This window comes from Chiloscyllium punctatum, chromosome 15 (assembly GCF_047496795.1).
Source record: "Chiloscyllium punctatum isolate Juve2018m chromosome 15, sChiPun1.3, whole genome shotgun sequence".
Lineage (NCBI taxonomy): Eukaryota > Metazoa > Chordata > Chondrichthyes > Orectolobiformes > Hemiscylliidae > Chiloscyllium > Chiloscyllium punctatum.
The window spans coordinates 60,149,779-60,172,824 of record NC_092753.1 but is presented as its reverse complement, the minus strand read 5'-3'; the positions used below and the strand labels follow the sequence as shown (position 1 = coordinate 60,172,824).

General features: G+C 39.9%; 1 protein-coding gene across 1 annotated transcript in view; it reads left to right on the top strand.

Annotated features, from left to right (window-relative positions):
* The window catches only part of gdap2 (ganglioside induced differentiation associated protein 2), a 72,912-nt gene extending 50,754 nt beyond the window's left edge, over window positions 1-22,158 (top strand). The window contains exons 9-13 of the mRNA XM_072585237.1: window positions 1,882-1,958; window positions 3,834-3,973; window positions 15,423-15,477; window positions 15,787-15,930; window positions 18,233-22,158. Of these exons, the coding sequence (XP_072441338.1) occupies window positions 1,882-1,958; window positions 3,834-3,973; window positions 15,423-15,477; window positions 15,787-15,930; window positions 18,233-18,280 (464 nt within the window). The 3' untranslated portion in view covers window positions 18,281-22,158. The remainder of the gene's footprint in view (window positions 1-1,881; window positions 1,959-3,833; window positions 3,974-15,422; window positions 15,478-15,786; window positions 15,931-18,232) is intronic.
* The last annotated feature ends 888 nt before the right edge of the window (window positions 22,159-23,046 follow it).

Sequence of the window (23,046 nt, the reverse complement as noted above, 5' to 3'; positions counted from 1 at the left end):
GACCCATATCCCTCCAAACCCTTCCTAGTCTTATACCCATACAGATCCCTTTTAAATGTTGCAATTGTACCAGCCTTCACCATTTCCTCTGGCAGCCAATTCCACACACTCCTCACCCCCTGCGTGAAAAAGTTGCCCCTTAGGTCTCTTTTATTTCTTTCCCCTCTCACCCTAAACCTATGCCCTCTAGTTCTGGACTCCCCCACCCGAGGGAAAAGACCTTGTCTATTTACCCTATCCATGCCCCTCATGATTTTATAAACCTCTATAAGGTCACCCCTCCGCCTCTAACGCTCCAGGGAAAACAGCCCCAGCCTGTTCAGCCTCTTCCTATAGCTCAAATCCTCCAACCCTGGCAATATCCTTGTAAATCTTTTCTGAACCCTTTCAAGTTTCATGACATCTTTCCAATAGGAAGGAGACCAGAATTGCACACAACATTCCAAGAGTGGCTTAACCAATATCCTGAACTGCCGTAACATGACCTCCCAACTCCTGTCCTCAAAACTCTGACGAATAAAAGAAAGCATACCAAATGCCGCCTTCACTATCCTATCTCCCTGCGACTCTACTTCCAAGGAACTATGAACCTGCACTCCAAGGTCTCTTTGTTCAGCAACACTCCCTAGGACCTTACCATTAAGTGTACAATCCACACCAACCTTCCAAAGAGTAACCCACCCAGAACCATTCCCCTACTCTATAATCCTATATTTACCCCTACCAATGTACCTAACCTACACATGCCTGAACACTATGGGCAATTTAGCATGGCCAATTCACCTAACTTGCACATCTTTGGATTGTGGGAGGAAACCGGAGTACCTGGAGGAAACGCACGCAGACACAGGGAGAATGTACAAACTCCACGCAGACAGTCACCCAAGATTGGAATTGAACCCAGGTCCCTGGTGCTGTGAGGGAGCAGTGCTCACCACTGAGCCACCATGACATCCCAATCTGACCTGTCCAGTAACAACATCTGCGGAGATTATATCACTATAATACGAGGTTGAAATTTTCACTCATAATGCATTTTGTTGCCATTGTCAAAGTCCACAGGGAACACTCCTCCTGCCTACTTCAGCTTGTGAATATTTGTCTTTGGGCAACTTTTTCACACAGAGGGTGGTATGTGTATGGAATGAGCTGCCAGAGGAAGTGGTGGAGGCTGGGACAATTGCAACATTTAAGAGGCATTTGGATAGGTATATGAATAGGAAGGGTTTGGAGGGAAATGGGCCAGGTGCTGGCAGGTGGGACTAGACTGGGTTGTGATATCTGGTCGGCATGGACAGGTTGGACCAAAGGGTCTGTTTCCATGCTGTACATCTCTATGACTCTAAGTCTTGCTAAGGTTTGCTTTCCCGAAATGCAGTAGCTCGCATTTATCTAAATTAGATTCCATCCACCACTCTTCAGCCCATTGGCCCATCTAATCAAGATCCCATTGTAATCTGAGGTAATGTCTTGGCTGTCCACCACACCACCAATTTTGGTGTCATCTTCAAACTTACTATATTTCTTATGCTCGCATCCAAATCATTTAGATAAATGATGGAAAGTAGTGGACCCAGACCTAATCCTTGTGACACTCCACTGGTCACAGGCCTCTAATCTGAAAAACAACCCTCCACCACCACCCTCTGTCTTCTACCTTTGAGCTAGTTATGTATCCAAATGGCTAGTTCTCCCTGTATTCCATGAGATCTAACCTGGCTAGATCTCATGAAATGCTTGTAGAACTAGCCGTCACCCATTCAGCATTTGCAATTTTATTTCCATTTGTGTAGTTCTAAATGGTTTCAAAAATGAAAACATTTTCCAGAACAAGCTTGAGGTGTGTATTCCTAATAGTGTCAATGATTTGTATTTCTGCAGGATATGATAAATGTGGACGTACAGTGGTGGTGATAGTAGGAAGGAATATTCCTGTAACTCTAATAGAACCTGATAAGGTAAGAATTTTTTTCAAAATGGCTTTATTGTCAGTTAGTTTTGGACAAATATTTGTCTGCTGTATGAACAGCTTGAAACCTTAAAATTTTCAGAGCTTTGTTTATTTCAGAATAGTTCCTAAATAATTAAACCATAAATACCACCCGGCCACTGCACTGACTTAAATATATCTTTTACTGTGCCCTCAACTTTACTTTTACTGAGTAAGATCTGTTTTTATCAGATTACATCAAATATTCAATTTCTTTATTTATCTGTGACTTTTACTGATATTCTTCTATTCTTTAAGCACCTTCCCCGATAATGAGGGTCTTGGAACCACACCATATTGTGGTTTTCTGAAAGGCTGATGAGAAGTCAGGTCAACCTTGGTCAACCTCAGCTAGAACAGACATCACAGCCATTCTTTATCATGTATCTGCCATTCAGTGAACTAAGCTAAACTTGCACAAAACTGGTGTCAGTGAGGCCACATCACTTCCTTCCTTTAGAGCTGATGTATATTTATCCTTATTCTTCTCCCCTATCCACAGAAGAAACAATGTCTTTGCCAACTATTCCTAAGCTTGGAGAGATGACTGGGTTAGATGATCTTCCAAATTTCTTATCTATGTGTGCCACATTTAGAAATGTTGAGACAGAGCCTTTGAGAAACGCTGAGAGAGATGCCTGGCTTCATTTTGGGAGGAAAAGAAAGCATCACTTCCAAAAATGCTGTCATTAGAAAATTTATTTTGTTGGTATTCTATAGCAGAACTAACCTATTATTATGACAATAAATCATTGTAAAATTGTGAAATGTAGAATTTGAAGTTAGTTCCCACGGCACGGCAGAAATCTGATTAGGTTTGACCCTGGGATTTCCCTTCAGAGCCTTATTTGAAAACCTGAGTGATTAAAATCGAAAACTGGTTGAAATTTGTGACTCTAACACCATTGCAGTGAATCCATTTTATAATCACGTTATTCAGTATATTACAAAATTAATTTCCTCGTGTTTGTTACTTTCCCGTTCGGGAGCATTAAATTTAACCCAGTGTGGTGTTTGGACCAGATTGGGAGGTAAAGGTTCCTGACCTAAATCTATCCCGTGGCATAGATTGTGATAGCCGCAACTGGAGTACCATGTGCCGTTCTGGTTACCACTAGGTGTGGATAAAATGAAAACAGCTGTTCCCCATAGTTAGTGTTAGTTACCATGGGGACATAATCTTAAAGTGAAAGGCAGGAAGTTTAAAAGGGTTTTGAGCAAAACCTTTTCATCCAGAGGATGGTGAGAGTTTGGAATATACTGCCTGGAAGGATAGGTGAGGCAGGAAACCTCTACCTTTAAATAGTATTTCGAGGAGCACCAGAGGTATCATAACATTTGAGGCTAATTAATAGAATTAATGCAGGAAAGTAGGGTTAGTGTAAGTAAGGGAGTATGTTTTTGGCAATGCAGACCCAATAGGCCAAATGGCCTGTTCTGTACTATATGATTCTATGACTGCCACAAGGGAAAATGCCCTTTCTGCGTCTATCCTGTCAGGTCCCCTAAGACTCTTGAATGTTTCAATGAGGTCATCTCTCGTTCTTCTAAACTCTAATGAGTAGAAGCCCAACCTACACATCCTGTCCTCATAAGATAGTCTCCTCATTTCTGCAATCAGCCTTGTGAACCTTCTGTGGACTGCCTCAAATGCATGTATATCTTTCCTTAGATAAGGGACCCAAAACTATTCACCATATTCCAGCTATGGTTTGATATAATTTCCTGTATGGTTTAAGCAAACATTCAGCTTTTGTACTCCATTCCCTTTTGACCAAAGCAGTGATAATCAATGTGATTTGACTGATATACTGTAGTTGTAATGAGTTGTTACTGTTTTTAGGCACTACTGTATTTTATTCATATTATGGACCACATTGCTGCAAGGGAGTTTGTCATGGTGTATTTTCATACTTTGACCAGTGAACACAATCATCCTGACTCGGAATTCATCAAGAAATTGTACGATATTGTTGATGTAAAGTAAGTTCATGCTTCCATTTTGCATGTATACTCATTTCACCTGATTGAAGCTACCACATAGAAAACATTTACCCTATCATTACCTGTTCTCGTCATTGTAAGTACATCAGATTAGAACACTCTCATTCCACTTATTTGATTTCTATTAACAAGGAAATGAAAAGATGGTGAACAGTTTTATTCTTATTGATTGTTTAGTTCAAAATAAATGCCCAGAAGCATTAACTTGCAAAGTACTAATGATTTTTTGGGAGAAAGGAAAAAAATGAGTTTTAAGAAGTGTGTAAAAGCAGGAGAAGAATGGAGAGTAGCAGACATGTTTTAAGAGATTTCAAGACATGAAGGACTGAGATAGTTGAAAGCACAACCACTAACAATTGGAGAAATGTAGGTAATGTACAAGAATGTTGAAGCAATAGAACGGAACTTCAAAGAATGTAAGTTTGAAGGCTATCTCGCAGATGAGGGGCGGCACGGTGGCTCAGTGGTTAGCACTGCTGCCTCCCAGCACCAAGGTCCCCCGTTCAATTCCAACCTTGAGCGACTGTCTGTGTAGAGTTTGTACATTCTCCCCATGCCTGCGTGGGTTTCCTCCAGATGCTTGCCTCCCACATTCCAAAGATGTGCAAGTTAAGTGAATTGGCCATGCTAAATTGTTCATAGTTATTAGGTGCATTAATCGGGGTGGGTTACTCTTTGGAGAGTCAGTATGGACTTGTTAGGCTGAAGGGCCTGTTTCCACACTGTAGGGAATCTAATCTAATGAGGAGACCATGAGGCAATGATATGACGGCATTTGAATAAGATGTGAATTTTATGCTTGAAACATTGAGGGAGTCAATGTAGCTCAGCAAGCACGGTGTGACAGGGGAGCATGATTTAATGTAGGTTATGATAGGATTAAAAGCATTTTGGATGAGTTAAAAGCTTTATAGATAATGTAAGTCTAGCCAGGAGGACACTGGACGATTCAAGATTGAAAGTGACAAAGACATGGGTGCCGCTTTCAACAGAATATGGGACAAAGGCATTGTTATCTTGATTGAAGTCAGTAGCCTTTCTAATTGAATTGCATGATTGGTAGCTGAGGTCAAGATCATGTCACGAAGATTTCAAATAGCCTGTGTCCTCTGATAGTAACTGAAGAAGGGGTTAGAATATGTGATGAGGAAATGAAGTTTGAGAAGCTGAAAGACCATTGTTTCAGTCTTCCCAATGATCAATCTCAAGAATGGATGTTGAACAAGCAGACTGACCACATCAGTTGAAGTGGCCGTGTTCGAGAGAACCTCTGGAGTGGTATTTGGTATGTTCCATCTCTAAGGAAGATCCCAACAGGAAGAAAAGGCATAATGTTGATGGCTACTTGGGGGCACCAAAGGTAATATGGCACCAAGAGAAACCATTGCTGGATTTTTATTGGCTTTGATTAAGATCAATTCCATGTAATTGGACAACAAAGGTATTTGAGAATATTGTGCTTGACTGTATCAAAGGGTCGTACACTGGTTACATAAGTAAATGCACTATCGACAGTTCTGTTAAGTATGCTGACTTTGAGTAGGTTTTTTTGTGCTGTAGTAATTTAAACTGAGATTAAAATGTGTTGCTTTCATGTAGATGGATATAAATTGGAAGGTGACTACATGGTTGGGACTTGATAGAGGAATGCGATTGGGGGATAATAAATTCCAGGTGTGGGACAGAACATAAATATTAATATTTAATTTAAACTTAGATATGTGGAATAACTCGAGGCTAGTATCCCATCACCAAGTCACCCTTTATTTACACGTGGAGAGTCCTTGTCACTGATCCAGCTCTCTCTGAGACAGCTGAGTGTGAGGATGTCTGACCATCTTGTTCTTATCTGTCAGCCAGGGCTTCCTGATTGGGGTTGTTAATCTGGTCCAATCAGGGAACTGATATTCTATGAGGTCCACCTGGCTGAGCTCATTACAGTCACTACATCCCTCACCCTCTAAGTTTGAGGGTGTAGGCTGGTTCTTTGTGTCGCTCCTCCTGGAGTGTTTTAGCACGAGGTCAGGTTCCACCAAATCCCCCTCTGATAGGGGCGGCGTGTAAAGCATAGTTTGCCTCTTGGACCTGAAGCATCTCGGAAGAAATGTGTTCATTTCTTCAGGCAGTAAAGGCGTCGAGGCAATGACATCTGCCTTGTCCATCTTAGATTCTGACGTCTGTTCAATATTTGATGCATTGGGAGAACCCATGAGTTCCACCAGCCTTTCCGACTGTTCCATAGAGCTGGGCATGTTATGCTCCTGCCCAGTTTGCGAATTTGTAGCTTTCATATGGTCCACATGCTTGTTCAGGACTGTTGCACCCACTATATACTGGACCTGACCTCAGTCAACCATGTCTCTTGTTATGAAGATGTGGGTGTATTGTACCTTTTAAGAGAGTTAAAAGTTGGCAGTGACAGCACCAAGTGTTCTCAACCAAAAACAATGTAACATATACTCCAGCTACTGGGGTAACTAGGGTAGCTGGGTTACCTGGAAATGACAAAACTGATTCAAATTAGGCCAATCAATTTAAATTATACCCCCCAAAACACCAAACTCCAATCCAGTTCAAATTTAGTATATTGACAATCTTAAAAGCTAATGACACAATCCGATACTTTGGGAGTATAAAAACCAGGAAAAAATGAACAGTTGGGAGGAGAGCTGCCAAACTACCAGCATGTAAAAAGACTGCCTGAAAAATAGCTCTCTCAAAAGTACCTTTATCGATCAGTAACCTGTGAAGCAGAAATCCCTAAGAAGAAGAAAAGAAGATGGGAATTCAGAGAAAATGAAAGTTGCCTGGTTTTGAGATAGGAAGTTTTGTAAATTGTAATCGGGAATTTTATCGGACTAGTATTATAGAAGGGAAGGTAAAAGATAGGTTAGAGTAAGGACTTGTAAATAGTTGTTAGTTAATTATTCTCTATTATACTTTAAGAAATAAAGTTTGTAATTTTTTACTTTAACTAGTTCTTGGCCTATTGAATTTTCACAGATTACTGCACAAGATAAATCTTTTTCAGTGTTGCTGGTTTTAAATTAAGCAGGAGGGTTTACCCCGTGTCGTAACATTCATACCCATGGTTCCTATGCTGAACTTTATAACTCACACATGTACATGTACATGCACATGGTCGTACACACTCCCACAGCTGGAGCCATCCCAGCACGTACATGAAGGATGCACCCAAACTCAAATAAGCACCAGGACAGTATGGTATCTAATGAAGCTGTAGTTTATTTCCATAACCCTGCCTTCAAAGTCTGAACTGTTGTTTCTGCCAGACTATTGATGATGGATAGTATGGAACTGCCCTTGTACGTCACATGCTACTCGACATTAGGAACTACTCAAATTCCCTGCCTGTAAATGATGGCCCACTATCTGTGACCAATGTGTCTGTGTATGGCAAAAGATACATGCAGTTTCTCTATCATCATCCCTGTGTTTGATGAATGAACCCTGTGCACATCCACCCATTTTTGAATGGGTGTTCACAATGACTAAGAACATTGAGCCCATGAAAAGACCTGCAGAGCTGATGTGTAACAGAGTCTAGGAATTTACCTGCCATTCCCGGGGGAATGTTGGGAGAGCTGTTGGCGGTAATTTTTGTCCTTGGTGGGGCAGTGCCCAGACTGCCAACAATGTGGCTATATCAACATTACACTCGGCCACCATGCATAATGTTTTACCAGACCCTGGGGGAGTTCAGCCAGTATCTGGACAGCTCAAGATAATCTAATTTGTTCCCCATAATGATGTCCAGTACTGTGATCTGATCTTTCTGGGTCCAAAAGGGTTTCAATTTTGGTAATGACAGCCCTTTGGTTTTGCCCATCACCACCAGCTGTTTCCAGGATCAGATCTTTCTACATCCAGTCTGATATTGTCAGCTGTGACTGCATCTAGAAAAGTTGAAGCAATGGTACGTTGGTATCATTGGTGGTGTATCTGCTAGTTGGCGGTGAGTCAGTGCATTCGCTACTTGGCCTGTTGGACAGTGTTCCAACTTGTAACTATGCACACATAGTATTAGAGCCCATTGCTGAATTCATCCTGAATCTGTGGATGGCACTGCTTTGTCCTTTTCATTTAGATCTAGCAGAGTTTGTCGTCTGTTTATTATTGCAAATCTACTTCACCTCAAAATGACTGCCGAACCTTCCCTCGCTATCGGGATATTTATGTTGTGCATTAGCCAACGCCCAGGATGCATACACAATTCGGCATTCCTCTCCATTGGGCCAACTATGCACTAATACCACCCTGATGCTATATGGGGGGGCATCAGGTATCAATACCATATTTCACTTGGGATCATAGTGTGCTAACACCTTCAAGGATGGTAGCTATTTTTTCACGTCCGTGAAAGCAATGGCTTGGCTATGAGAGCATTTCCAAGGCTGACCCTTTTGATGCAAAGGTGCCAGGATGGAGGTGAGCTTATGCGTGAACATTCTGTAATAAGTCACCAGCCCAAGGAAAGACTTGAGCTCCGGTACAAAGGTGGGAGCCGGGGCATATTTGATTGCCCTCACTTTATCTTCCAATGGGTTTAACCCAGTCTTGTTGACTCTAGCCTAAGTAGGTCACTTGGGGTGCCTGGAACACGGAGGTTTCCCTTCTAAGGCATATGATTATGTCCAAGTTGTCTAAGTGCTCCTTATTGATCTTCCCTCTTATTAATATGGCATCTAGATAAATGGCAACTTGGGGTAGATGTTGTGAAATGTTCTCCATTGTCAGGTGAAAAATTGCACAGGCTGGTGATACACCAGGTGGCAGTCTTGTATATTGATACAGACCCTTATGGGTATTCATTGTAGAAAATTTATGAGAATCCTCATCTAACTGCAATTGCAAGTACCATGACTCATGTCTAGCTTAGTGATGGACTGCTCTGCCCACTGCCCCCCCCCCCCCCCCCCCCCCCCCCCCCACGCCACCGCTGCCATCTAAATCATTTATGCAAGCGATTGGGTATTCATCCAGCTATGAAAAGCACTTTACCATTTATTAAAAATCCCCCCAAAGATGCTTCACAATCCGTATGACCGGTGCTGCTCATTCCACAAACTGATGATTCCTTTGCTTTCGGGCTTTCTAATTTCTGTCTCTGCTTTTGCCTGCAAGGCAAATGGCACGAGATGAGCCTTGCAGAATCATGGAATTGCTTCCTAGCCAACTTACAAGATGTCCTTGGCTCCTTTGATAGTCCCTATACCTTCCTGAAAAACCTCTGGGTATTTAATTCTGACTTCACTCAGGCAGCTATTTTCTAATGAAAAAATGTTGCGCCAATCTGGAGGAATCTTTCTCGACCAATTTTGCCCAATTAAGCTTGGAACCAAGCCTTTTACTACACTCAGGACCGGAAACAAAGTTGTAAACTTAATCTGTAAAGGTTGCCCAGTATAGGTTCTCATTCAGCTGAGGTCTTGCACAAACTGAAGGGTTGGAGTCCAGAGTGAATTTTGTTCAAGACTGGTTCTTTGATTGTTGAAACAGTCATGTTACTATTAACCTCCATTAGAATTGAGTGATGATTTAACCGAATGTTTGTTTTGATTGGTTCTGATTCGGATATTGATGTGCAATATAACTGTTCTAACCCAGATGTAGGCAGACTTTGCTGGGTGTGCACTCTCCTGAATACTGGCCTGAGTGCTTTTGCTCAATTTAGGTTTTGTGGAACTCTTGAGCTGTATGGAATCCACGTACCAACAGCAGTAGAGTGCCACAAGAATCGGTACTGGGTCCTCTACTGTTTGTCATTTACATAAATGATTTGGATGCGAGCATAAGAGGTACAGTTAGTAAGTTTGCAGATGACATCAAAATTGGAGGTGTAGTGGACAGCGAAGAGGGTTACCTCAGATTACAACAGAATCTGGACCAGATGGGCCAATGGGCTGAGAAGTGGTAGATGGAGTTTAATTCCGATAAATGCGAGGTGCTGCATTTTGGCAAAGCAAATCTTAGCAGGACTTCTACACTTAATGGTAAGGTCCTAGGGAGTGTTGCTGAACAAAGAGACCTTGGAGTGCAGGTTCATAGCTCCTTGAAAGTGGAGTCGCAGGTAGATAGGATAGTGAAGAAGACATTTGGTATGCTTTCCTTTACTGGTCAGAGTATTGAGTACAGGAGTTGGGAGGTCATGTTGCGGCTGTACAGGACGTTGGTTTGGCCACTGTTGGAATGTTGCGTGCAATTCTGGTCTCCTTCCTATCAGAAAGATGTTGTGAAACTTGAAAGGGTTCAGAAAGGATTTACAAGGATGTTGCCAGAGTTGGAGGATTTCAGCTATAGGGAGAGGCTGAACAGGTTGGGGCTATTTTCCCTGGAGCATCGGAGGCTGAGGGGTGACCTTATAGAGGTTTACAAAATTGAGGGGCATAGATAGGATAAATAGACAAAGTCTTTTCTCTGGAATCAGGGAGTCCAGAACTCTAGGGCATAGGTTTAGGGTGAGGGGAGAGATATAAAAGAGACCTAAGGGGCAACTTTTTCATGTAGAGGGTGGTACGTGTATGGAATGAGCTGTCAGAGGATGTGGTGGAGGCTGGTACAATTGCAACATTTAAGATGCATTTGGATGGGTATATATGAATAGGAAGGGTTTGGAGGGATATGGCCCGGGTGCTGGCAGGTGGGACTAAATTGGGTTGGGATATCTGGTCGGCATGGACAGGTTGGACCGAAGGATCTGTTTCCATGCTGTACATCTCTATGACTCTAATTACAGTGGCTTGTGGCCTGTATCTTGAAGAAACTTTAACTATTTGGCCAAGGCTTGGCTACGTTTTGGGGTTTAGCTTTGGGCTGACCGAGAGTCCCTCTGTTCAGAATATGTCCTGAATAAGGCTGTGCTATTGTGTTCACTCAAGTGAGGTTCGCTGAGCTCAGTCAGACTGGTGAGGGTGTCCACTTCTTTTGGAATATGTTGCAACTCGTATGCTCCACTTGCCGCATTTTTCAATGATGAAGCCAATTGTGCCTATTTGAAGTCCAGTTGGGCTTCAGCTAGTAGGTGCTCTTTCATGGTTACACCATTAATCCCACTCTTGTCACCACTGGAATAACTTCAGAGAGGCCAGTATCTTGTCACCAAGTCGCCCTTTATTTGCACATGGAAAGTCCCTAACACTGATCCAGCTCCCTCAGAGTCAGTTTTCAGTGTGAGTACATCTGAATATTCTGTTTGTATCTGTCAGCCAGGTCCCCCTGATTGGACCAGATCAACAGCCCAAATCATGGTACTAACATTCGGAGGTCCACGTGGCTGACCTTCTTACAACCACTACAATGTGAGACTAGTTACGAGGAAAAGGAAATTCAGATCTGTGGATTGGTTGGAGTAGTTAAAGCCATTCTCTTTTGAGGAGGTTGAGAAATGATTTGATTAAGTCTATCTATCATCATGGATCTGTATAGAGCAGATGAGGAGAAACCATTTCCATCAAGGGAGCAGTTGAGAACACAGTCACTCCAAAATCAAAGAAATCAAATACAATGTGAGGAAACTATTTTTATGCAGCAAGTGACATCTAGAGGCACTGCGAAAGACATGGTTGAGGCAGATTCACTTATGGTTTTCAAGAGGGAATTGGGTGATTGTCTAAGGAGAACTACAGCGGGGGATGAGATTGGCAATTGAGACTGTCTGAGAAATCTGGCAGTGACATGAAGTATTGTCTCCTGTGCTTGTAACCATTGTATGATTTTATGAAATGAAATGTGATTTGTCTTATTGTCGATACTTTTTATTGATTAGAGATGCAGGAACTTGAATAAGCTTGATAATATACTCAATCAGTTTTTGTAATTTGGTTTTCAAGGCATGACTATTCAAGCATTGTTTTACAGAATTATGCTCCTTATGCTTTTTGTTTTCTATGTTTTGCAAGGGGTTATTGTAAGAAAAATAATGGATCTCAAGTAGTGCAGTTGGTAATTCTGATGCTGTCTCAGCCAAACAGCCCTGGGTTCAAGTCCCTATAAGGACATGTTGGCTACAGAAAAATGTTCCGTTAGTGTATACGAAGGATGATAAACAGCATTTGTGATGGCTACCTGTAACATGGGAAAAAGGGAAGAGGCAGGGGCAATTATTATAGGAAAAAGATGAAAATTAAGCCATTTTGGAAAATGTATCATATAAACAAATCTGTACATAATTCTCTAAGTAACACAGATACTTGAACTCCACCGAAAACTCCTCCAAATGCATTTCATTTGAATATAATCCTGTTTTAAATTCTGTGCTAATAGTCTCTCTTTATATTAACACTATATTGTTTTGCTTAATGCCAGTTCTCAAACTCTTAACATTTTTAAAAAATTTAAAAATCACGTGACACCAGGTTATAGTCTAACAGGTTATTTGGAAGCACTAGCTTTCAGAACGCTGCTCCTTCATCAGGTGGTTGTGGAGTATAAAATCGTAAAACAGAATTTATCGCAAAAGTTTGCAGCGTGATGTAACTGAAGTTATATATTGAAAAAGACTTGGTTAAGTCTCTCATCTTTTAGAATGACTCATGTTGGTTTCAGTTCTTTCATATGTAAATCACAAAACTTCTTCTTTTAAAAGTTGCATTCTCAAGTGAACTTTAACCATTGGTGTCATGTCAGCCCAGATAATGCATTTAAGGTGTTAGCTCCATCTGTGAGACTCTGTGCCACAATGGTCAGACTGATTCTAATCTGAAAAAACAGATCTACAGAATCTTACATGGATTCATGCAGTTTTTGAGGAAAGTAAAATGTAATTCTGCAAGTACAAATTCACCCCACAAACTTACATGAATGTGGGTGTGTGTGTGTGTAGGGTGGGGAGGTGTGCGGGGGTTATGAGTGTCTGTGAGACAATGTGTGTATGCATGTGAGTGTAAAGGGGTATAAGTCTGAGAGGGTGCGTGTGGAAGTGTAAGAGAGAGGGTCTGTAGGGGTGTGTGTGTAGTGCAGTGGGATCACTTGTAGTGTGACATGAACCCAAGGTCCCGGTTGACGCCAGCCCCACGGGTACCGAACTTGGTCATTGGCCTCTGCTCGGCCACCTTTTGTTGTTGCCTGTCCCAATGTCTGCCTTGGAGGACAGTCACCTGAAAGTCTGAGGTCAACCACTGAAGTGTTCTCCGACTGGGAGGGAACATTCCTGTCTGCTGATTATTGTATGGTGTCCATTCATCTGTTGCTGTAGCTTGGTCTCGCCAATGTACCATGCTTCGGGGCATCCTTGCCTGCAGCATATGAGATAGACAGTGTTGGCTCAGTCACATGAGTACCTGCCAGGTACATGGTGGGCGGTATCTCCACGCACACTGGTGGTATCCATGTCCACACTCTGACATGACTTGCAGCATCTACTGTGACAAGATTGTATGGTGTTGTCGTGAAAGCCAGGCAGTTTGCTACAAACAATGATTTGTTGAGGTCTGGTGGTTGTTTAAAGATGAGAAGTGGAGCTGTGGGGAAGGTCTTAGTGAGGTGTTCATCCTCATGGATAATGTGTTGCAGGCTGCGAAGAACATGGTGTAGTTTTTTGGCTCCTGGGAAGTACTGAACAACAAAGGGTACCCTGTCAGTTGCAGCACGTGTCTGCCTCCTGAGGAGGTCATTACTGTTTCTCGCTGTGGCACATCGGAACTGGTGGTCGATGAGTTGAGCATCATAACCCCTTCTTATGAGGGTATCCTTGTGTACTTCCAGGTGTCCGTCACATTCCTCCTCATCTGAACAGATCCCTACGTGTAGGGCTTGTCTGTAGGGGATGGCTGTTTTAATGTGTTTCGGATTGAAGCTGGAGAAGTGTAGTAACATGAGATTATCCATGGGTTTGAGTAGAAGTGAGGTGCCCATCCTTGGTGGAGATGCATGTGTCCAAGAATGAGACAGATAGTAGAGTAATCCATGGTGAGTTTGATGGTGGGGTGAAACTTGTTGATATCACTGTGTAGTTGTTTCAGTGACTCCTCACCACGGACCCAGAGGAAGAAAATGTCTTCAATGTATCTTTTGTATAGTGTTGGTTAGACGTCCTGCATAGAGAAGAAATCTTGTTCGAACCTGTGTGTGCAAATGTTGGCTTATTGCAGTGCACATTTGGTCCCCATGGCTGTTGTGTGTGTCTGGTTGTTAAAGGTGAAAAATGTTGTGGTCGAGGATGAAGCGGGTGAGTTGTAGGATGGTGTTCGGAGATTGGCAGTTATTGATGTTGAGTACTGAGGCTGTTGCCACGATGCCGTCATTGTGGGGGATGCTGGTGTAGAGTGCTGAAACATCCATTGTGATGAGGAATGTTCCCAGTTCAACTGGTTCGTGGGTGCTGAGTTTCTGTAAGAAATCTGTAGTGTCACGACAGAAGCTTCGACATAGCCAGAGAGGTTCTTACAGAGGGTTCATTTGAGAATGTAACTTGTAAATTGCAAAACTTTTTTTTACATATGAAAGAACTGAAACCAACATGGACATTCTAAAAGATGAGAGACTTAACAAACAATCCATGTCTTTTTCACCATATAATTTCAGTTACATCACACTGTCAACTTTTGCTATAAATTCTGTGTCTTACAATCTTATACTCTACAACCACCTGATGAAGGAGCAGCACTCCGAAAGCTAGTGGTTCCAAATAAACCGGTTGGACTACAACCTGGTGTTGTGATTTTTTTACTTTTGTACACCCTAGTTCAATATTGGCATTTCCAAATCATGACTTTTTTTTTACTATTTATTTGACTTCTTGTAATTTTACAGTAACACCAGACTTCCTGCCTTCCTACATTTCATTTTTTTTCACTCAACCAACTGCACCATAACTGGCCACTTGCAATTATCAAACTTTTCCAATTAACAGAACTTGAAACCAGCATTGTTATTTTGTCTGTGGCCCTAAAGAAGTTGTTAAATTTGCAATGGAGTTTCAATAAAAAAAGTAACTACATAATCTAAATGATTAAAGCTTTTCTTCAATTCATTCTGCTAATTTTGAAAATTGAAATGGTACCAAATTCATTCAACCTGAGTGAATGAAGTGTTTCAAGCAATATTTTTCTGGAAATTCAAGTATTCTTGTAAAGTTTGTCAGCTTTACTAAATGAATCAGTAACTCTGGTTTATAATTTGTCACAGATAATGAGAGACACCTGTTAGAATGATTGACATTTGTAATGCCACATTTATGACTAGTTTAGTCCTTGATCGTGTACTAGTTGACCTGTCCTGTAGAATAAATCCTGTAGCAAATCCTGTGCTGAACTTGAGGGATACAGAGACATCAGTATCTTTAATAGAGAAATCCACAACCAAAACTTTCATCTGCATCATTAAAAACAACTTTCAGAGGGGGCAATATTGCACGGGCTGATGGCAGTGGAAATTTCTTGATATAAAATATTTCCCTTTTGTTCCCTAGGTACAAGAAAAACATGAAGGCATTTTACTTTGTGCATCCAACATTTCGGTCTAAGGTATGTGTTTCACATAATGAATTGACGGTGCTAACCCAACATTAGGAAAACTAAATGAACAGCCCTAAAGTGTGAAACACAACTCTGGAGGCTAATTGCTGAAAGTGAATTAAAATTTTTTGTTTATTTGTCTTGCTCCCATTGCTTAATTGTGTGCACTGTCTAGCATTTGCAAAGCTTTAATATTCTAATAGTATGTTGCTGAGCAAAGCTATCTGTTTTCAAATTAAAGCTAATCTAATTGAAGTAGAATATACCAACATTGCAAATTTCAAATGCATGGTTCATTTTCTATTTTTGCTTACCTAGGTGATGACCTGGATGTTCACAACCTTTTCTGTCTCTGGGTTAAAGGACAAAGTTCATCATGTTGAGAGTCTACCTCAGTTGTTTACGCTTATTTCCCCAGAGCAGATTGATATTCCACCTTTCGTATTGGAGTATGATGCCAGGGTAAATGAGCAGGTTACTCTGTCCTGTTACTTTAAAAAATTACATGGTTGGATCAGGATTAGTGGGGGCAAGGGGTGGGAAGAGCAAGAGGAAAGTAGTGTTACATTTTAATGTCAAATATTAATATTTTTGGATGTTCATTTACTTTTTACAATTTGAAAATTGATTGTTCAGATTCTAGGTGCTTTAGCATTTACTTTTCAGTTTTGATCTGCAGCTTGATACAAGGGGAAGTGGTGATAATGTGATAATCAGACACCCAAGTTAACGCTCTGGGAAATGGGTTTAATCACACCATGACCAATGGTGAAATTTGAAATCAATAAAACTGGAATTCACAACTTAATATAATGACAACCACATAACCACATAACCACAGTCGATTGTCATGACAAAAAGTTTGCTAATGTCCTTGAGGGAAAGGTTGACGCAGGTCTTTCCTGGACGAGCTTGTATGTGACTCCAGACCCTCAACTACCTGTGAACTGGTTTTAGCAAGGCCATTCAGTTCAGCAAATGGGCGATAAATACTGGCCAAGCAAATAATACTCACAACCCATGAACAAATATATGCTTGAAAATTCAACTTCATTTCTGGTTGTATGCAAATGATTAGCTAAAAAATGGTCAGAATTGTTGAAAAAAATCAATCATTAAAGCAATTATTAAATTATTTTCTAATTTCTAATTAAAAACTGCCTATAGTGATGCATGATATCTACCTTTAAAATGATTTTCATTGAAGAAAAAAATTATAGGTTCTCTGTCAATGTATGACAATTCTCTGTAAGCCAACTTTCAGGTGCCCATTTTGCTTTCTCCTATTCAACTTAGTTTGTACCTAGTTCGTTCTTATCAGAGACCATGCAAATGGAAATAAACAGTATTTTTCACCACTCCAGTGGAATAAACGAGTGAATGATTAAGCAAAGTTATGAAAAACTGGAGTGGTGGCATTCCTGAATTACAGTACAAGGAAACTGAAACTGAACTTCAAATTAAAAAGAATATTTCCTGCATTGATTTCAGCCTGTAAAAGCTGTCTTAGCTTTAGCACACAGCTATACTTGTGTCTGCACCTTCACACCATTTTCCCAAGAAAATAAATAATCCAATTATGGTTATCCACTTCGGTGGCAAGAACAGGAAGGCAGATTATTACCTAAATGGAATCAATTTAGGTAAAGGGGCAGTACAAAGAGATCTGGCTGTTCTTGTACACCAGTCAATGAAGGTAAGCATGCAGGTACAGCAGGTAGTGAAGAAGGCTAATAGTATGCTGGCCTTCATAACAAGAGGGATTGAGTATAGAAGCAAAGAGGTTCTTCTGCAGCTGTACAGGGTCCTGATGAGACCACACCTCGAGGACTGTGTGCAGTTCTGGTCTCCAGATTTGAGGAAAGACATTCTGGCTATTGAGGGAGTGCAGCGTAGGTTCACAAGGTCAATTCCTGGAATGGCGGGACTACCTTACGTTGAAAGACTGGAGCGACTGGGCTTGTATACCCTTGAGTTTAGAAGACTGAGAGGGGATCTGATTGAGACATATAAGATTTTTAAAGGATTGGACACTCTGGAGGCAGGAAACATGTTTCCGCTGATGGGTGAGTGCCGGACCAGAGGACACAGCCTAAAAATATGGGGTAGACCATTTAGGACAGAGATGAGGAGAAACTTCTTCACCCAGAGAGTGGTGGCTGTGTGGAATACTCTACCCCAGAGGGCAGTGGAAGCCCAGTCTCTGGATTCATTTAAGAAAGAGTTGGATAGAGCTCTCAAGGATAGTGGAATCAAGGGTTATGGAGATAAGGCAAGAACAGGATACTGATTAAGGATGATCAGCCATGATCATATTGAATGGTGGTGCAGGCTCGAAGGGCAGAATGGCCTACTCCTGCATCTATTGTCTACTTAACTTGTATGTACCTGTGATCAAGTGAATTCACTTTGTGCTGGGGAAAGGACTGTAATGTAACAGCTTCATGCGAGTCCAATTGTTGTAAGCCAAAAACATTCAAAACTCTTGATGCTGCTCTTGACTCCATGTAAGTAAATAAAATTTGAACAAAATTTTGAGTATAAATTTATAAACCCTCAATTTGACAAATTATAGCAAGCTGGCTGCGATTTGTCCAATTGAGTTCATTGCTCCTTTTAAATCTGTTTTTAATCTAATTTTCAAAATTATTGAATAGAATCCAACTATTTATCAAAATTTAACCTTCGACTCATAGAATTGGGACAGCTGTCTGCCTAAATTGAAGGATGTTGAAATGACCACCTCTTTACATTTTACTTACAGATAAATGGACCTTACCAATATTCATGCCCATCCTCTCCTGACCTATGAAAATCAGCATGCTATTGGTTTCTACATACAGTTCGTATCAGGAATTGGATGTTCTAAATGAATGTTGATATTCAGGAGGCCTTTTTTCCTCCAAATTTTTGGAATTTTTTTAGAGCAACAATCAACTTGAGGCAAAACGAAATGAGACAGCAGCTATTGCCTTAAGAATGCAAATATTTTCCTATTTTTGTTTAAGAATGATTTTTAAGATCACTTGTTTTGAATTCTAATAACATTATTGATTCCACTATCTAAAGCTTGTCAATTTAATCAAACCTCTGGAAGAGTATGATGCAGGCTTAATGGTGTTCTGAAGACTTCTCTAGTGAATTTATGCTTTTCATTACTTTTAAAAATAAATTGTGCCTAGTGTTGTAAACTATAAAATAAAACTTTCTGTAGAACATTTATCTGCAGAGTGCAGGATAAATAATGTTATTTTGACATTTCATTATGATGAAGGACATTATTAAATCAGTTTTTAGTGTTGATGATTACATGTTATACTTGTTGTTAATTCATTGGTAGGTTATCATAAAACTTAAAACAACCACATCAAACTATGCCTGAATTTAAAAGGAAATGAAGTGAGCTGATCTGTAACCAGAATAGTCTCTGGTACACTCAGCTTTAATTGTTTACGTTAAAACTAAAGTGAACAAAGGTGGTTCTGCAAAATTCAGGTCAGCAATTGGCTGTATTCCAACTTCAATTTGGCAAAGCAATCTTCCATTTTACCCTCTTCCTCACGTTCACAGCTGCAGGTAAGCAGATAGGCACACAAGTGCAACAATTACTTTGCCTTTGTTAAGCATGTTGCAAAAGCAATTATTCAACTTTGAGAAACACATTAATACACTAGATAAATAAAAGGCAAGACATAACTTTAGGCATTTTTTAAAAAAAAATTCGCAAGTAGGGAAATCTCATGTATATTTAGTCATTCTTGCTCAAAACAGTTAATCTAGTGTACGATGGTCTTTATTTGATGGGTGTTTATCAGTGAGTTTTGACTTTTTTTATGGATTGTGTTAATTGTATTGAATAATTTTAGCTTGCAACAAAATTTTAATTGTCACTTAACACCTTTTTCATTGTATTATCTTTGCTGCAATTCTTTCAAACTTTTTAATAGTTTTTTTTAACGTGGCATTTAAATCTTTGATCTTACTGATTATTGAACTGCCGTTGCAGTTTACCTTCCTTTAAATGCAGTGCACAATTATTTTTTCTTGTAGTATGATGTCACTATTTAAATAATTGATTCAGAGCTTAGAAAGGAGAAATGTAGAATGCCTCAGGTACAGGTGTCCCCCATATCCGTGGGTGATACTTTCCAAGACCTACCACAGATGGTAGCGAACCCTATCATTTAAATGGGAAACTTACCACCCTGGCAGCCCCCTGGAATTATTTCTGGAATGTTCCATGTAATATTTTCGGGCAGTGTAAACCGCGGATAACTGAACCTACAGATACGGGGGTTCTACTGTATTTATTCTTCAGGAGTTTAGTGACCATAACGCATAATCGTATGCTGCATAGTTATTCCATTTAAATTGTTTCCTGGTTTCTAAGCTTATGCTCAATACCAGGTTTGACTTCAGTCCTGGGATGAAAGTCCACTCCACACCTTTTCAGGTGACTACTGGGCAGAACTTAGTTGCATAAAATAAATTTGGTACTTGTATTGGAGCTTAGTTTACCACATTGCTCGGAACAAAGATGGTTCTGCCAGTTTCACACTGGTTCAACAAGAGCCTCAAAGAAAATTAGGTGTAGGACGCATTGTTTCTATGACCGGAGATTTTGTTTTGTCTGAGATTTGGAAAAAGGCTTATAAAACTCAAAAATAACGTCTTGTTTTTTGGAGGATTAAAAATGGTGTTTGTATGTTATTCCAATCACAATTTATCCCATCCATGTTGTAAATATTCTTTGTTTACACTACAGCTGTAAATGCATATGTAAAATTAGTGAACCATTGTCAATTAAGAACATTTATTGTATCTTTTGTATATTGAATACTTTAACTTTGACATGTAACTGTAATATAATTTCCACATGGTTATTTTTGAATTGTACATTTATGATTCCACCTTAAACTTCAAATAAGCTTCTCTGAGCTGAAGCAGTTTGAAATTGAGGGCCTTGTTCCTTTCTTTGACATAATAGTAGTTTGGTCTTCTGGGTTCGAAAATGAATTGTGTGTTACTCTGAGGTTGTGATTCATCATTTTCATTGAAGAACATAAAACATGCCAATGAATGTGATTTTGCATAATGGCCAGTATCAACTTCTCCATTAAGTGGGATTCATCCTGTCTGTATGGGCAAGAGCTTTTTTAAAAAAAAAGTCCCTTGTCAGCTCTGATGTTAGAGAACTTTTATTTTAATTTGTATTGGAAACAGTTTTGATTCCAATTTGTCTCCAACTGTTCTGGTAATTGTGGCATTAGGGTAAGAGCTTTATTCTACTTGAGAGGTACAAATGACGTCTGTACATTTATTTTGAGGTATTAAAACTTATGAGCAAGATTGTCTTTAAGAAAGTAAATCCTGGCAGTTTAGGGATTAAACAAGTTTATGACTACTTATTTTAGTTTATTCCATTTTAAGAGCAACTTGGTCTTTCATTAATATAAACCTAATATAAACATTCTTCCTGAATTCGGAATGAACTGCAACAGTGGGAATATCTAAAAGATGGTCGTTCTTTGTTTAATCATTTACTGCTTAATGCTCTGCTAAACTCAAAGAACACGTAAAAACGCTTCCTTTTCATGTTTTAATTCATTAACCAATCTTCACACGAATAGTTAATTGCTCTCTATATTTATCCAAATTTGAAATATCTCTATTTTTCACTTGATAATGTGGCTGCATCACTATTGAAATATATTAGAACACTTAAGTAGAGTCGTATCTTGTGCATTATCTGAGAGAACTAAAACTAAGGTAATAGCATTAATTTTCAGTTGCTTTTCAAGGTCAAAAATATTACTATGGGATATCACTTTTTTTTCTAGTAAAGGAAAAAAGAATTTCATTGACAATAGTGAGTCTTGGGCGGAGGGGGGGGGGCGCAAGTCAGACTTTGCTCAAAGTATAGACAGATCTTTCAATGTCTTCACTTACTGAAAGGCTATAAATACTCTGCAAATTATTTTCAGTGGCTTACCATCAGAATATACTGCTTGTATAAAAAGCAGAGAATTTTGTTTAAGTAGCACACTTTATCACAAGGTAAATATAATTCAAAGTATCCTAAAACAACTGGCATTCAGCAGCAAATTTTACAGAATGAGCTGCTTGAATTCAGTGAAGATACTCCTTCACTAGTCATAACCTGATCTTTGTTATTTTATGATGTAGAAGCATTCACATGATATTCTTAACAATATTGGAGTGTTTCCATTTCCCTTCCTATTTTGCTTTTTTCCTTCAGCATTGTTTTGGGAGGGGAGGACAGTTGTCTTCACCAATATAGAAAAGAACTGGTTCAGCTGCTTTGACCTAGCCAATTATTCCTTGTGCCAAAAACTTTGAATCTGCAATCACGGTGATGTGTTGTATGGCTAACCATATCGCTGCCAAGTCACTTACAAATGCAAAGTCATACTTAAACATGCAAACATCTCCCTTTTATTTGTTACTTAAATATTTATGCTTGGAACTGAACTTCACACTAATGGCTCCCCACAATTGTTCATGTATACATGTATGGGTTCTGCATTCATTTGTGTTAAAACTAGTTTCACTTCATGTGTTTGTTTTGGCGAGTACCAATGCATTCATCTTATAGTTTGTGAGTATGAACTTGCCCTATTTGGGCAGGCAAGTTTTATTTTATGTTAATAAAATGTTACCAAGTACAAATTGAGTTTTTTTTTTTCATATGCAGCTCTGTGCTCAAAAGTAAGCTTGATAAGCTAGAGAATGAAATCTGATCCAGGGTAAGTAGGAATATGGATTTGAGATTACAATCACCAATGGTTTTATTAAGTGGTGAAGCAGGGCCAAATAGTCATCTTTTTATTCTCAATTTCTTATTTCTAGTTACCAAATTAATTCTCAATTTAATTGAATGTCCCTTTCATTAATCACTTCAAAAATTTGAATCCAGATTCTGCAAGAGCTGAAATGCCAACTTAATGACATTTGATGGATAAATCAATAGACTTTCACTGTTAGATTGAGAAAGTCATCTTGAAATTGAGATGACAAAAGCAAAATTAACTCTTACTCCTTAACATTCAAGAACAGTTTCATCACTGAATCCCCCACTGTCAACATCCTGGGGATTACCATTGACCAGAGTCTCACCTGAGCTCACCACATAAACCCAGTGGCTACAAGACCAGCTCAGAGGCTTAGGTATACTATCACAAGTAACTCACCATCTGCTTCCCCAAAGCCTGTCCACGTTCTCAGGACACCAGTCAGGGGTGCGATGGAATACTCTACACTTGCTTGGATGACTGCAGCTCTGAACAAAGTCAAGAACACTGATATCACCCAGGGGAAAGCAATCTGCTTGATTGACCACTTCAGGAGCAACAACATATACTATCTGTAAGAGTCATAGAGACGTACAGTACAGAAACAGACCCTTCGGTCCATTTGTCCAAATCGACCAGATATCTCCACCCAATCTTAGTCCCACCTGCCAGTACCCAGCCCATATCCCTCCAAACCCCTCCTATTCATATACCCATCTAGATACCTTTTTAAATGTTGCAATTGTACCAGCCTCCACCACCTCCT